Consider the following 16,253-nt stretch of genomic DNA (forward strand, 5'->3'; position numbering starts at 1 on the left):
CGCGAGGGGGAATCAGAACACCACGCGCTCGTCTCGTCTGGGTGGGCCGGTGGTGGACTTGGGAGTGCCCGTGCTGGGCGGGCTCGCTGTGAGAGTTTCTGCGAGGCCCACGGAAGATGGTTGGAGGTTTTTTTTTTTGATAAAAAGGCAATTTTATTAGCAGCATGTTGCTGCGGTAATGATAAAGTTTCCTTGGATTACAGCATTCACCGCTTCCCTAGTTGGGCAAGCGTTCACATGATTGCAGTTTGAACAAGTAATGTCTACAGTGCATTCCTAACTATTATAGGCCTGTTCGCTGGTTGGTTTCTGGGCTGGTTTGGGCTGGCTGGTGCTGGTTTATTGTGAGAGGAAAACACTGTTGGCTGACTGGTTTGGGCTGGCTGAAACCAACAAGCGAACATGGTCAATTGATGAGAAGCTAGAATATGGGAGAAGTAGTATCTAGCTCCCTGGAGATCTTGAAAACTTTAGCTTGAAGTTGGGAGCGGCAATTGATGAATTTTTGAGTGAGAGGTTTGGTCTCCCATAGTGGCGGGTTGGAGTGATCAGAGCTATTGAAAAAGCTCACTAGCTGTTGGTTATCCGACAGAAAGGTGACCTGTGATAGATGAAGTGCTGTAGCAATCTCGGCGGCTAAAGCTAAAGCAGCTGCTTCAGCCATTAGCACTGATGTCGAATGAAGCATCATCGCTTTGATGTATATTGCAAGCTTATGTGAGGCTGAGTGTTGATGATGAAGATGCCTAAGCCTGCTGTTCTAGCAACTTGTGGATGTGAATCCGGTGCTATAGCTGCATCAGTGTAAATTCTTGACCCTGGAATTAGCGCGGGTTATAGCAATCAGTAGAAGGGTGGTGCAGGTGTATGCCTTTCCATATACCGTTGGTTTGTAGTAGTATTCAGGTCGCCCTCATTAGTTGTTGTTCCTGCAAATAGCAAAGAATTACCTGTTTGTTGGGGTCTCCGCTGTTCCTGGATGCACTGGATGCGCAGATCACTGTGCTGACATCGGTATGCACGCAGATCAGACTGCATGGTTTGTTGCTGTTCATTGGAGCATCTAATAATTGGATGCTCTTGGGGAGAAGTTGGAAAGTTTTGGTCTTGACTATTATTTGTTTTCTCTGTAATAGCAGTGACTTTAATGTCCGCTGCCACTGCATAATGTACCTGCAAAACAGACCAAGTTTTGTTTTGAAAGCGAGCGTCATTTCTTGCCTTCCAGAGGTACCATAATGTTGTAAGAATTTTCTAGAGTTCGTCATCAGAGGTGTGTTGACCAATAATTATAGATAATATTTCCTGTACTCCATCTTGTTCCTGCGGCAATAAAGAAGTGAGCAAGGGAGGGGATGAAGAGAACCAAACCGCCCTTGCAAAGGTACAATGGAAAAATAAGTGGGAATCATTTTCTATCATGCTGCATATTGCACATTGTTTGCTTATTTTAGTTGAGAGACTCCCAGCTCTTTCACCAGTGGCAAGTGCTCTTCTAATAAGTCTCTAAAGGAAGGTTTTGATGCATGGGGAAAGAGTTTTATGCCTCCATGCTCTTTTAAGGATATTCAAAGCTTGCTGAGAAATACTTATTGGTCCTTGCTGTGGGAGTGGTACCTGTAATTGATTATTTAGAAGCTTGTGTTAGAAGATAGAAGTCTTCATGTAAGCCGTATGGCACATATGTAAACCGTAATTAGTTCCTAGATTAGTGGATCTGATTATTGTAATCTTGACAAAAATGTAAGCCACGGCATGGGGGCTCTTCCCACCTCTATATAACACGGAACCGTGTACCCTAAGGGGTGACACGTTAACCCTACTCCTTTTACATGGTATCAGAGAGCCGCAATCCCCACGGAAATTCTCATGGCGCTCTCATCTTCCTCCGCCGCCGCCGCCATGTTTCCGTTCACCTTTCTTCCCACAAATGAAAAACTCAACCGCACAAACTTTCAGTCCTGGAAAGCCCAGGTCTTGTCGGTGGTGCGGGGCGCCCAGATGGGTTCGTTCATCGAACCAACTGCTGTGCCGCCGTCGCCGTTTATCACCCCTGATGGATCCAAGGCGGATGGTTCCAAGAAGGATCCTGAGCCAAACCCTGACTACGCGTCATGGGTGGCTAAGGATCAAACCGTCCTCAATTATCTGCTGTCGAACATGTCCAAGGAGATTCTAGGGCATGTGAACACCTACGTCACTGAGGCGAGCGCCTGGACAGCCATTGAAGGGCTGTTTGCATCCCAGTCGCGCGCAAAGATCATCAGCACCAGGATGGCCTTGGCCACGGCCTCCAAAGGTACATCCACAGTTTCTGAATACTTTGCCAAAATGAAAGCCTTGGCAGATGACATGGCAGCCGTGGGACGCAAGCTGGAGGACGAAGAACTCATCTCCTACATTCTCACCGATCTTGATCTGGACTTTGATCCGGTCGTTTCGGCGGTGGCAGCATGGGTGGAGTCGATCGCCGTCTTTGAGTTGCTTGTGCAGCTTCTCAGCCACGAGCAACGCATCGCCATTCGCAATGGTGGGCATCAGCCCTCCATGAACGCGGCGCACAAGGGTGGCCGTGGTGGAGGTCAATCATCCAAGGGCCGTGGTGGAAGTGGCCGATCTGGAGGTGGCCGTGGTGGCGGTGGCCGGAACGCTGGTTCTGGTCGCGGCAACAATGGCGGCGGTCGCACATCGTCTTTTCAAGCCAGTGTCATTTGCCAGATCTGCGGCAAGGAGGGTCATCATGCCAGCAGATGCTACAAGAGGTATGACTCCTCTTATTCAGGGGATGCATAGCAGCAAAGGTCCGCCTCAACTGCAACAACTGGCTATGGAGTGGACACCAATTGGTATATGGATATCGGTGCCACTGATCACATCACCAGTGATCTAGAGAAGCTCACCGTGCGTGATCAATATCATGGTGGAGATCAAGTTCACACTGCTAGTGGATCAGGTATGAAAATCAATCACATTGATCATAGTGTTTTGAGTTCTCCTTCCACTAAATTACACCTTCGTAACATCTTGCATGTTCCTCAAGCCAACAAAAATCTTGTTTCTGTAAATCGATTTACTCGTGATAATCATGTCTTTCTAGAGTTTCACCCTGATCGTTTTCTTGTCAAGGATCAGGGAACGAAGAATACTCTTCTTTAGGGCAGATGTGAATATGGTCTTTACCCAATAAAAACTCCACACAAAGAGGTGCTCGGTGCTGTCAAGCCTCCTACCTCTCTATGGCATCATCGTCTCGGTCATGCTTCCCTTCCAGTCGTCCAGCGTGTCATCAGTCGCCACCAGCTCCCCTTTGCCCAAGAGTCAAATAAAGCTCATGTTTGTGATGCATGCCAGCAGGGTAAAAGCCATCAGTTGCCATACCCTAAGTCCACCAGTGTGTCTAGCAATCCTCTTGATCTTGTTTTCTCGGATGTATGGGGCCCTGCTCCAAATTCTGTTGGTCGGAACACATATTATTTAAGTTTTATTGATGATTATAGTAAGTTTACTTGGATTTACCTTCTGAAGCGTAAATCTGAAGTTTTTCAACGCTTTCATGATTTCCAACAACTTGTTGAGCGATAGTTTGATTGCAAGATCAAGAGTGTTCAAACCGATTGGGGTGGCGAATATCAGTCCCTGAGTACCTTTTTCCAATGCATAGGCATAGCTCACCATGTGTCATGTCCTCATGCTCATCAACAGAATGGGTCAGCCGAACGCAAACATAGGCATATTGTTGAAGTAGGACTCACCTTGTTGGCCCACGCATCCATGCCTCTAAAATTTTGGGACGAGGCTTTCTCAATAGCTGTGTTTTTAATAAACCGGCTGCCTTCCAAGGTCATTAACCATGATACACCTTTTGAACGACTTCATGGTCAGTCACCAAACTATTCTTTCCTTCGTATTTTTGGGTGTGCTTGCTGGCCGAATCTTAGACCATATAATTCTTGGAAACTTGCTTTCCGTTCCAAGCAATGTGTGTTCCTTGGTTATAGTGATCATCACAAAGGTTATAAGTGCCTTGAGCCCTCTACTGGTCGAGTCTATGTTTCGCGTGATGTAGTCTTTGACGAACACGTATTTCCTTTTTCTAAACTTCACCCAAATGCTGGTGCTCAACTCCGAGCCGAGCTTCAACTTCTTCTTGATGTTCTCCTTAATCCTACTTTCACTCCTGGGAGCAACTCATCACATGATCATGTGTTTGATTCTTCATTACCTACTAATATATTACCAAGTTCTTCTAGAGATGTGTTACAGGATGGGGAACGTACTGGAGGAAATTCGGCTGGAAATTGTGCTCAAAATGGTGCTCAGATCGGGTTAACCAACCCTTATTTCATGTGTCACCAGCCAGGAGACAACGGTGGCACGGCGTTTGGAGCTGATCCGATCACGTCAGTGGATGTAGGCACGGCAGGCGGGGCCGGATCACCATTGGGATCATCGTCAAGCCCCGCGTTGTCTGGATCCAAACCGGCAAGCCCATCTGGATCCTCTATGCAGCCTCATCCACTACCGTCGCCTACCTCATCGAGTGCGGCTGCACAAACTGATCCCAGGCTAGGGGATTAGGATCTCGGCCGCTGAATGGATTGGCTGTGGCAGCTAACTCTGCTAGTGATACTATGTTTTCGCTGCTACAACCCGGATCATCAGGTGAAGTACCTACTATGCCTCGACCTGCCACTCGATCTCAAAGCGGCATTGTCAAACCCAAGACCTACTCTGATGGTACGGTTCAGTGGTGTAACAGTGCTGCTGTTTTAGAAGAACCAACTACTCTCAATGATGCCTTATGGGATAAAAATTGGATTATGGCCATGAACGAGGAGCACCGTGCCTTGATTCAAAATGGTACATGGCACCTGGTTCCACCTCCTCATGGCAAAAATGTTATAGATTGCAAGTGGATTTATAAAATAAAGAGAAAAGCTAATGGTGACATTGAGAGGTACAAGGCTCGATTAGATGCCAAAGGTTTTAAACAGAGATATGGTGTGGACTATGAGGATACCTTTAGTCCCGTTGTTAAAGCTTCCACTGTTCGATTGATCTTGTCTATTGCAGTCTCTCGAGGATGGTCTCTCCGACAACTCGATGTTAAGAATGCCTTTCTCCATGGTGTGCTTCAAGAAGAAGTCTACATGCGTCAACCTCCTGGCTATGTTGATCATAGGAACCCTGGGTATGTGTGCAAACTTGATAAAGCCATCTATGGTCTTAAGCAGGCTCCAAGAGTCTGGCATGCTCGCCTGTGCGGTAAGCTTGAAGCCTGGGGTTTTACTCCATCAAAGTCAGATGCATCACTCTTTTACTATAACAAGGGCCGGCATACATTGTTTGTTCTTGTTTATGTGGATGATATAATTGTGGCTAGCTCTTCATCTGAAGCAACCGCCGCTCTTCTTGCTGATTTATAGAAAGACTTTGCTCTCAAAGACTTAGGTGACCTCCATTATTTCTTGGGCATCGAAGTCAAGCGAGGAAGCAATGGTATGATTCTCAGCCAAGAAAAATATGCTAATGATGTCCTTAAGAGATCCGGTATGAACAGATGCAAACCAGTTAACACATCACTATCTAGTTCTGAGAAGCTAAGCATTACTGATGGTGACTGTCTTGGGCCTGATGATGCAACAAGGTACCAAAGTGTGGTTGGAGCCTTACAATATCTAACATTGACTAGACCGGACATTTTATTCTCTGTGAATAAGGTCTGCCAATTTTTGCATGCACCTACTACAGTTCACTGGAGCGCTGTGAAACGTATCCTGAGGTATGTACGAGGCACCATCAAACTTGGGTTACATATCAAGAAATCAGAATCAATGCTTGTTAGTGCGTTCTTAGATGCTGACTGGGCTGGTTGTGTTGATGACTGAAGATCCACTGGTGGCTTTGCTATGTTTCTTGGTAGTAATTTGGTCTCTTGGACAGCTAGGAAACAACCTACTATCTCTCGGTCTAGCACAGAAGCCGAATACAAGGCTTTGGCCAATGCAACTACAGAATTGCTATGGATTCAAAAGTTGTTGACAGAAATCGGTATTCATCATCCCCCAAGAGCACGGCTATGGTGTGATAATCTTGGAGCAACCTATCTCTCAGCTAATCCTGTGTTCCATGCAAGAACAAAACACATAGAAATAGACTTTCATTTTGTCAGAGAAAGAGTGGCTCGAAAGTTTTCTATGTGAGATTCATCTCAACAGGTGATCAAGTAGCTGATGGTTTTACCAAGGCTCTTCCACTCGTCGAACTCGTGCGCCTCGAGCTTCTCGCCGATGGAGGTGAGGACGTGGCGGAGGTCGGCGACGGAGACGGTGCCGGAGCCGTCCTTGTCGAGGACGCGGAAGGCGTCGCGGAGGGGGCGGTCGAAGGGCTCGGGCTTGAGGTGGGCGCGCATAAGCTCGAGGAAGCGCGGGAAGTCGAAGGGCGCCGTGAGCTTCTCCTGCGCGGCGATGTCCCGGAGCTGCGCCTGCGTGGGGTTCCCGCCGAGGGAGCGCATGAGGACGCCCAGCTCCGAGGGCGCGATGCGGCCGTCCCCGTCCGTGTCGAACAGCGAGAAGGCCTCACGCATCGAGGCGATCTGGTCCTCCGTCAGGTCCTTGCCGCCCATGGCCGCCGCCGGGGTCGTCGGATCGGAGATCTCGCGGTGCGGGAAGGGGTGAAGAGGCGTGTGGGCGACTGATTTGGGATTTTCTGGGGGTGGTGGCCGGTGGGGATGGGGGTGGGGAACAGGAACACAACACAACACAACAGCGAGGCCGCCGCGACCACGAGCTCGAGCGCGAGGGGGAATCAGAACACCACGCGCTCGTCTCGTCTGGGTGGGCCGGTGGTGGACTTGGGAGTGCCCGTGCTGGGCGGGCTCGCTGTGAGAGTTTCTGCGAGGCCCACGGAAGATGGTTGGAGGTTTTTTTTTTGATAAAAAGGCAATTTTATTAGCAGCATGTTGCTGCGGTAATGATAAAGTTTCCTTGGATTACAGCATTCACCGCTTCCCTAGTTGGGCAAGCGTTCACATGATTGCAGTTTGAACAAGTAATGTCTACAGTGCATTCCTAACTATTATAGGCCTGTTCGCTGGTTGGTTTCTGGGCTGGTTTGGGCTGGCTGGTGCTGGTTTATTGTGAGAGGAAAACACTGTTGGCTGACTGGTTTGGGCTGGCTGAAACCAACAAGCGAACATGGTCAATTGATGAGAAGCTAGAATATGGGAGAAGTAGTATCTAGCTCCCTGGAGATCTTGAAAACTTTAGCTTGAAGTTGGGAGCGGCAATTGATGAATTTTTGAGTGAGAGGTTTGGTCTCCCATAGTGGCGGGTTGGAGTGATCAGAGCTATTGAAAAAGCTCACTAGCTGTTGGTTATCCGACAGAAAGGTGACCTGTGATAGATGAAGTGCTGTAGCAATCTCGGCGGCTAAAGCTAAAGCAGCTGCTTCAGCCATTAGCACTGATGTCGAATGAAGCATCATCGCTTTGATGTATATTGCAAGCTTATGTGAGGCTGAGTGTTGATGATGAAGATGCCTAAGCCTGCTGTTCTAGCAACTTGTGGATGTGAATCCGGTGCTATAGCTGCATCAGTGTAAATTCTTGACCCTGGAATTAGCGCGGGTTATAGCAATCAGTAGAAGGGTGGTGCAGGTGTATGCCTTTCCATATACCGTTGGTTTGTAGTAGTATTCAGGTCGCCCTCATTAGTTGTTGTTCCTGCAAATAGCAAAGAATTACCTGTTTGTTGGGGTCTCCGCTGTTCCTGGATGCACTGGATGCGCAGATCACTGTGCTGACATCGGTATGCACGCAGATCAGACTGCATGGTTTGTTGCTGTTCATTGGAGCATCTAATAATTGGATGCTCTTGGGGAGAAGTTGGAAAGTTTTGGTCTTGACTATTATTTGTTTTCTCTGTAATAGCAGTGACTTTAATGTCCGCTGCCACTGCATAATGTACCTGCAAAACAGACCAAGTTTTGTTTTGAAAGCGAGCGTCATTTCTTGCCTTCCAGAGGTACCATAATGTTGTAAGAATTTTCTAGAGTTCGTCATCAGAGGTGTGTTGACCAATAATTATAGATAATATTTCCTGTACTCCATCTTGTTCCTGCGGCAATAAAGAAGTGAGCAAGGGAGGGGATGAAGAGAACCAAACCGCCCTTGCAAAGGTACAATGGAAAAATAAGTGGGAATCATTTTCTATCATGCTGCATATTGCACATTGTTTGCTTATTTTAGTTGAGAGACTCCCAGCTCTTTCACCAGTGGCAAGTGCTCTTCTAATAAGTCTCTAAAGGAAGGTTTTGATGCATGGGGAAAGAGTTTTATGCCTCCATGCTCTTTTAAGGATATTCAAAGCTTGCTGAGAAATACTTATTGGTCCTTGCTGTGGGAGTGGTACCTGTAATTGATTATTTAGAAGCTTGTGTTAGAAGATAGAAGTCTTCATGTAAGCCGTATGGCACATATGTAAACCGTAATTAGTTCCTAGATTAGTGGATCTGATTATTGTAATCTTGACAAAAATGTAAGCCACGGCATGGGGGCTCTTCCCACCTCTATATAACACGGAACCGTGTACCCTAAGGGGTGACACGTTAACCCTACTCCTTTTACATGGTATCAGAGAGCCGCAATCCCCACGGAAATTCTCATGGCGCTCTCATCTTCCTCCGCCGCCGCCGCCATGTTTCCGTTCACCTTTCTTCCCACAAATGAAAAACTCAACCGCACAAACTTTCAGTCCTGGAAAGCCCAGGTCTTGTCGGTGGTGCGGGGCGCCCAGATGGGTTCGTTCATCGAACCAACTGCTGTGCCGCCGTCGCCGTTTATCACCCCTGATGGATCCAAGGCGGATGGTTCCAAGAAGGATCCTGAGCCAAACCCTGACTACGCGTCATGGGTGGCTAAGGATCAAACCGTCCTCAATTATCTGCTGTCGAACATGTCCAAGGAGATTCTAGGGCATGTGAACACCTACGTCACTGAGGCGAGCGCCTGGACAGCCATTGAAGGGCTGTTTGCATCCCAGTCGCGCGCAAAGATCATCAGCACCAGGATGGCCTTGGCCACGGCCTCCAAAGGTACATCCACAGTTTCTGAATACTTTGCCAAAATGAAAGCCTTGGCAGATGACATGGCAGCCGTGGGACGCAAGCTGGAGGACGAAGAACTCATCTCCTACATTCTCACCGATCTTGATCTGGACTTTGATCCGGTCGTTTCGGCGGTGGCAGCATGGGTGGAGTCGATCGCCGTCTTTGAGTTGCTTGTGCAGCTTCTCAGCCACGAGCAACGCATCGCCATTCGCAATGGTGGGCATCAGCCCTCCATGAACGCGGCGCACAAGGGTGGCCGTGGTGGAGGTCAATCATCCAAGGGCCGTGGTGGAAGTGGCCGATCTGGAGGTGGCCGTGGTGGCGGTGGCCGGAACGCTGGTTCTGGTCGCGGCAACAATGGCGGCGGTCGCACATCGTCTTTTCAAGCCAGTGTCATTTGCCAGATCTGCGGCAAGGAGGGTCATCATGCCAGCAGATGCTACAAGAGGTATGACTCCTCTTATTCAGGGGATGCATAGCAGCAAAGGTCCGCCTCAACTGCAACAACTGGCTATGGAGTGGACACCAATTGGTATATGGATATCGGTGCCACTGATCACATCACCAGTGATCTAGAGAAGCTCACCGTGCGTGATCAATATCATGGTGGAGATCAAGTTCACACTGCTAGTGGATCAGGTATGAAAATCAATCACATTGATCATAGTGTTTTGAGTTCTCCTTCCACTAAATTACACCTTCGTAACATCTTGCATGTTCCTCAAGCCAACAAAAATCTTGTTTCTGTAAATCGATTTACTCGTGATAATCATGTCTTTCTAGAGTTTCACCCTGATCGTTTTCTTGTCAAGGATCAGGGAACGAAGAATACTCTTCTTTAGGGCAGATGTGAATATGGTCTTTACCCAATAAAAACTCCACACAAAGAGGTGCTCGGTGCTGTCAAGCCTCCTACCTCTCTATGGCATCATCGTCTCGGTCATGCTTCCCTTCCAGTCGTCCAGCGTGTCATCAGTCGCCACCAGCTCCCCTTTGCCCAAGAGTCAAATAAAGCTCATGTTTGTGATGCATGCCAGCAGGGTAAAAGCCATCAGTTGCCATACCCTAAGTCCACCAGTGTGTCTAGCAATCCTCTTGATCTTGTTTTCTCGGATGTATGGGGCCCTGCTCCAAATTTTGTTGGTCGGAACACATATTATTTAAGTTTTATTGATGATTATAGTAAGTTTACTTGGATTTACCTTCTGAAGCGTAAATCTGAAGTTTTTCAACGCTTTCATGATTTCCAACAACTTGTTGAGCGATAGTTTGATTGCAAGATCAAGAGTGTTCAAACCGATTGGGGTGGCGAATATCAGTCCCTGAGTACCTTTTTCCAATGCATAGGCATAGCTCACCATGTGTCATGTCCTCATGCTCATCAACAGAATGGGTCAGCCGAACGCAAACATAAGCATATTGTTGAAGTAGGACTCACCTTGTTGGCCCACGCATCCATGCCTCTAAAATTTTGGGACGAGGCTTTCTCAATAGCTGTGTTTTTAATAAACCGGCTGCCTTCCAAGGTCATTAACCATGATACACCTTTTGAACGACTTCATGGTCAGTCACCAAACTATTCTTTCCTTCGTATTTTTGGGTGTGCTTGCTGGCCGAATCTTAGACCATATAATTCTTGGAAACTTGCTTTCCGTTCCAAGCAATGTGTGTTCCTTGGTTATAGTGATCATCACAAAGGTTATAAGTGCCTTGAGCCCTCTACTGGTCGAGTCTATGTTTCGCGTGATGTAGTCTTTGACGAACACGTATTTCCTTTTTCTAAACTTCACCCAAATGCTGGTGCTCAACTCCGAGCCGAGCTTCAACTTCTTCTTGATGTTCTCCTTAATCCTACTTTCACTCCTGGGAGCAACTCATCACATGATCATGTGTTTGATTCTTCATTACCTACTAATATATTACCAAGTTCTTCTGGAGATGTGTTACAGGATGGGGAACGTACTGGAGGAAATTCGGCTGGAAATTGTGCTCAAAATGGTGCTCAGATCGGGTTAACCAACCCTTATTTCATGTGTCACCAGCCAGGAGACAATGGTGGCACGGCGTTTGGAGCTGATCCGATCACGTCAGTGGATGTAGGCACGGCAGGCGGGGCCGGATCACCATTGGGATCATTGTCAAGCCCCGCGTTGTCTGGATCCAAACCGGCAAGCCCATCTGGATCCTCTATGCAGCCTCATCCACTACCGTCGCCTACCTCATCGAGTGCGGCTGCACAAACTGATCCCAGGCTAGGGGATTAGGATCTCGGCCGCTGAATGGATTGGCTGTGGCAGCTAACTCTGCTGGTGATACTATGTTTTCGCTGCTACAACCCGGATCATCAGGTGAAGTACCTACTATGCCTCGACCTGCCACTCGATCTCAAAGCGGCATTGTCAAACCCAAGACCTACTCTGATGGTACGGTTCAGTGGTGTAACAGTGCTGCTGTTTTAGAAGAACCAACTACTCTCAATGATGCCTTACGGGATAAAAATTGGATTATGGCCATGAACGAGGAGCACCGTGCCTTGATTCAAAATGGTACATGGCACCTGGTTCCACCTCCTCATGGCAAAAATGTTATAGATTGCAAGTGGATTTATAAAATAAAGAGAAAAGCTAATGGTGACATTGAGAGGTACAAGGCTCGATTAGATGCCAAAGGTTTTAAATAGAGATATGGTGTGGACTATGAGGATACCTTTAGTCCCGTTGTTAAAGCTTCCACTGTTCGATTGATCTTGTCTATTGCAGTCTCTCGAGGATGGTCTCTCCGACAACTCGATGTTAAGAATGCCTTTCTCCATGGTGTGCTTCAAGAAGAAGTCTACATGCGTCAACCTCCTGGCTATGTTGATCATAGGAACCCTGGGTATGTGTGCAAACTTGATAAAGCCATCTATGGTCTTAAGCAGGCTCCAAGAGTCTGGCATGCTCGCCTGTGCGGTAAGCTTGAAGCCTGGGGTTTTACTCCATCAAAGTCAGATGCATCACTCTTTTACTATAACAAGGGCCGGCATACATTGTTTGTTCTTGTTTATGTGGATGATATAATTGTGGCTAGCTCTTCATCTGAAGCAACCGCCGCTCTTCTTGCTGATTTATAGAAAGACTTTGCTCTCAAAGACTTAGGTGACCTCCATTATTTCTTGGGCATCGAAGTCAAGCGAGGAAGCAATGGTATGATTCTCAGCCAAGAAAAATATGCTAATGATGTCCTTAAGAGATCCGGTATGAACAGATGCAAACCAGTTAACACATCACTATCTAGTTCTGAGAAGCTAAGCATTACTGATGGTGACTGTCTTGGGCCTGATGATGCAACAAGGTACCAAAGTGTGGTTGGAGCCTTACAATATCTAACATTGACTAGACCGGACATTTTATTCTCTGTGAATAAGGTCTGCCAATTTTTGCATGCACCTACTACAGTTCACTGGAGCGCTGTGAAACGTATCCTGAGGTATGTACGAGGCACCATCAAACTTGGGTTACATATCAAGAAATCAGAATCAATGCTTGTTAGTGCGTTCTTAGATGCTGACTGGGCTGGTTGTGTTGATGACTGAAGATCCACTGGTGGCTTTGCTATGTTTCTTGGTAGTAATTTGGTCTCTTGGACAGCTAGGAAACAACCTACTATCTCTCGGTCTAGCACAGAAGCCGAATACAAGGCTTTGGCCAATGCAACTACAGAATTGCTATGGATTCAAAAGTTGTTGACAGAAATCGGTATTCATCATCCCCCAAGAGCACGGCTATGGTGTGATAATCTTGGAGCAACCTATCTCTCAGCTAATCCTGTGTTCCATGCAAGAACAAAACACATAGAAATAGACTTTCATTTTGTCAGAGAAAGAGTGGCTCGAAAGTTTTCTATGTGAGATTCATCTCAACAGGTGATCAAGTAGCTGATGGTTTTACCAAGGCTCTTCCTGTAGTCAAGTTAAGAAAATTTAGAGACAACCTCAACCTTAGAAGTGGCTGAGATTGAGGGAGGATGTTAGAAGATAGAAGTCTTCATGTAAGCCGTATGGCACATATGTAAACCGTAATTAGTTCCTAGATTAGTGGATCTGATTATTGTAATCTTGACAAACATGTAAGCCACGGTGGGGGCTCTTCCCACCTCTATATAACTCGGAACCATGTACCCTAAGGGGTGACACGTTAACCCTACTCCTTTTACAGCTTGAAGGCCTCTTTAGTAGTGCATGTGCCCTTCTTTGATGGTGTCCATCTAACAATATCAAAAGAATCTGAAGGCACCGATGGAGTTTGAGTAATAGACATGGTAGCTTGGGCATCAAAGATTTGGGATATTAGATTAATGTTCCAAGATTGGGTATTAGGAATCCAGAGATCAGCCACATATTGTGGGAATTTAGCTAGAGTGACTGGAAGGTTGATGTGATCATGAATTGATTCCCAAATAGAACACCAGGGTGTAGACCAAATACTAGAGTTACCTTTGTGAATTTGGATGGTACAATGCTTGTTGAGAATGTGCTTAATTTGGGTGATGGAGGACCAAAAAATTGATTTAGAAGCATTATTTTTAGCTAGCCAAAAGAAAGTGTCAGGGTAATATTTAGCTTTAAGGATTGAAGAGAGAAATTGATTTTTACCAGTGGCTATATTCCAAGCAGCATGGAGGATGAGGCTACGGTTAACATTCAGAATGTCTCTAATTCCTAATCCCCCGTCATCTTTAGACTTACAAATGTCCTTCCAAGAACGGAAGTGGAAAGGAGAGGTAAGAGTTTTCATCTTGCACTCCCGCCCACCAAAAATTTCTAATAATTGAAGTAATTTTGGAAATAAAGGTTTTGGTAAAAAGTACAGTGGACATATAATAGATAAGAATAGAAGCTAAAACAGAATTAATGTAAGTAAGACGCCCATAATGATTTAGTTTGTTGGATTTAATAGTGGTGAGTTTATTTCTAAATTTGGTAATAATGAAATCATAAGCTTTAGATCTGTCACTATGATTGAAAATTAGGGGATGACCAAGATAAGTTGAATTAGCTACAAGGTCAGAGACATGGAAGACACTTTTAACTGCCTGTTTGCTTTGATTATCAACATTTTTGCTAAAGAGGATGTGAGATTTAGCAAGATTAGGAGTTTGACCCAAAGCATTGCAGAAAGATTGAAGAATAGAATTGATGTTAACAACTTCTGTATAGTTGGCTTGACCACAAATGATGAGATCATCAGCAAAAAGCAAGGAGTGAATGTTTGGGCAATTGGGTCCTAGAGTAACACCTTTTATGTTATTATGTTCCATACTAGTCTGCAAATTTAAAGAAAGTTCATTTACAGCCGGTACAAACAAATATGGTGAGAGAGGACAGCCCTGTCTAATACCTCTTTGAGGATAGAAGGAAGTAGCAGGTTCACCATTAATAATGACAAAAAGAGTTGTGGTTGAGATACAACTATGAACAAGATTGATAAAATGGTTATGAAAACCATGTCTCCTCATAACTTTGACAATAAAAGACGATTCAATTCTATCAAAAGCTTTTGCTAAATCAAGTTTAAGGAGGAAGGCATTTTGTTTCCAAGATTTAAGATTAAAAGAGTGAATTATTTCTTATGCAATGATGATATTTGAAGCTATGTGCCTACCATGTACAAAAGCAGATTGGGATGGGTGAATTATATGGGGTAGATGATTTTTTATTCTGTCAACAAGAGATTTAGCTATAATTTTATAACTGACATTGCAAAGACTTATAGGTCTAAAATCTTTAGGGGTCAAAGGAGCATTATTTTTAGGAATGAGAACAATATGCTATTTATTGATGGGTCTAAATTGCCCGTATGATAAAAAGAGGAGACCAAATCATGAACATCCTTACCAATCCAGGCCTAAGAAGATTTGTAAAAGGCAGCATTTAGGCCATCAGGACCAGGGGCTGCATTGCTGCGCATATTTTTTATAATTTTGTGAAGTTCCTGCAAATCTGGAATAGAGTTAGTGAAAGCATCATTTACCTGAGTGTGTGAGAATTCATTAGACCTTTCTTCAATATCCTCATCAGTGGGATTGGATTGATGGCTAGTGAAGATTTCTGTGAAATAGTTGTTGACTGTATGAGCAAGTTGTTGCTGAGTGGTGGAGGTGGAACCATCTGGATTTTGAAGATATGTGATGGTATTTCTTCTAGAACGCTTGATGATAGATTGGTGGAAAAAAGCAGTATTTCTGTCACCGGAGATAGACTATTTTTTCTTGTATCTTTGGCGGTGAAAAGCTTCCTGTTTGGCTAGTATGGCTTGGTGTTGGAAAATGAGTTCATTTTGGATAGCATGGTTCTATTGGCTCAGAGGGTGCATCTAATGATGTAGGAGTTGCTGTTCTGGTTTGTAGTTGATCAGAAAGTTTAGGTTTGGATTTGCACCAAGTTTTGAGATCTAAAGCTAAATAGGATACTTTGCGGTGGAAAGACCTATGTGAGGATTTATTCCAACTATGCTCAGCAACTTTGATAAAATTAGTTTCAAGGGGCCACCAATTTTCAAATTTGAAGTACTTTCGTGGCTTTGGACGATTGGAATCAAGGATAGTTAGGATAGGAGCATGATCACTCTTCATCATCGGTAGATGGTAAACCATAGTGTTGGGGAAAGCTGTACACCAATCTGCATTACCAAGACATCTATCCAAGCATTCGTAAGTAGGGTTAGTACTAAATATTTTATTAGTCCAAGTGTAAGCTAGACCATTGTATCCTAAATCAAACAGCCCATAGTCTTTAACTAAGCAACAAAAATCAGATATTCTTTTTGCATTGGTAGGATTTGGACCCAAATTTTCATTAACATTCATAATATTATTAACGTCACCCTTACATAAGATAGGCAAGCTCAGATATGTTACAACAAAAGATCGAACTTGCACCCAAATACTAGCAGTTTTTTTGTGATAGGGATCACCATACATACACACTAGACCGAACTTCTTTGATTGCTCATGGACAGTGGCGGATGCAGAACAGGATTGAAGGAGGAGCTGGTCTCTTCTTCTTCCTCTCTCTCTCTCTCTCTCCATTTTTCTTCTTTCATCCACCTCTTCTTCTCTCTCACCCTCCCCATATTTTTATTGATGCGCCAGCTGTAGGGGGGGCT

The 16,253-nt window shown here is 45.3% G+C and overlaps 1 protein-coding gene and 2 non-coding genes across 3 annotated transcripts; 2 read left to right on the forward strand and 1 right to left on the reverse strand.

The window, feature by feature from the left end:
• Positions 1-2,370: 2,370 nt before the first annotated feature.
• On the forward strand, positions 2,371-2,509 carry LOC136502400 (small nucleolar RNA Z247). Its single transcript, XR_010770545.1, has one exon. It is a non-coding gene; the product is annotated as a small nucleolar RNA Z247 (small nucleolar RNA).
• Positions 2,510-6,211: 3,702 nt separating this feature from the next.
• LOC136499338 (probable calcium-binding protein CML7) lies at positions 6,212-6,744 on the reverse strand. The gene has a single exon (XM_066495029.1). The coding sequence runs from the start codon at positions 6,623-6,625 to the stop codon at positions 6,212-6,214; it is 414 nt and encodes a 137-aa protein (XP_066351126.1). The 5' UTR covers positions 6,626-6,744.
• A 2,420-nt stretch (positions 6,745-9,164) lies between these two features.
• LOC136502401 (small nucleolar RNA Z247) lies at positions 9,165-9,303 on the forward strand. Its single transcript, XR_010770546.1, has one exon. It is a non-coding gene; the product is annotated as a small nucleolar RNA Z247 (small nucleolar RNA).
• Positions 9,304-16,253: the final 6,950 nt, after the last annotated feature.

The sequence above is a fragment of the Miscanthus floridulus genome, chromosome 13 (genome assembly GCF_019320115.1).
Source record: "Miscanthus floridulus cultivar M001 chromosome 13, ASM1932011v1, whole genome shotgun sequence".
Taxonomy (NCBI): Eukaryota; Viridiplantae; Streptophyta; class Magnoliopsida; order Poales; family Poaceae; genus Miscanthus; species Miscanthus floridulus.

Bases quoted from the DNA above. Each gene is read 5' to 3' on its own strand.
- LOC136499338 (XM_066495029.1), bottom strand. From the start codon at position 6,625: ATGGGCGGCAAGGACCTGACGGAGGACCAGATCGCCTCGATGCGTGAG.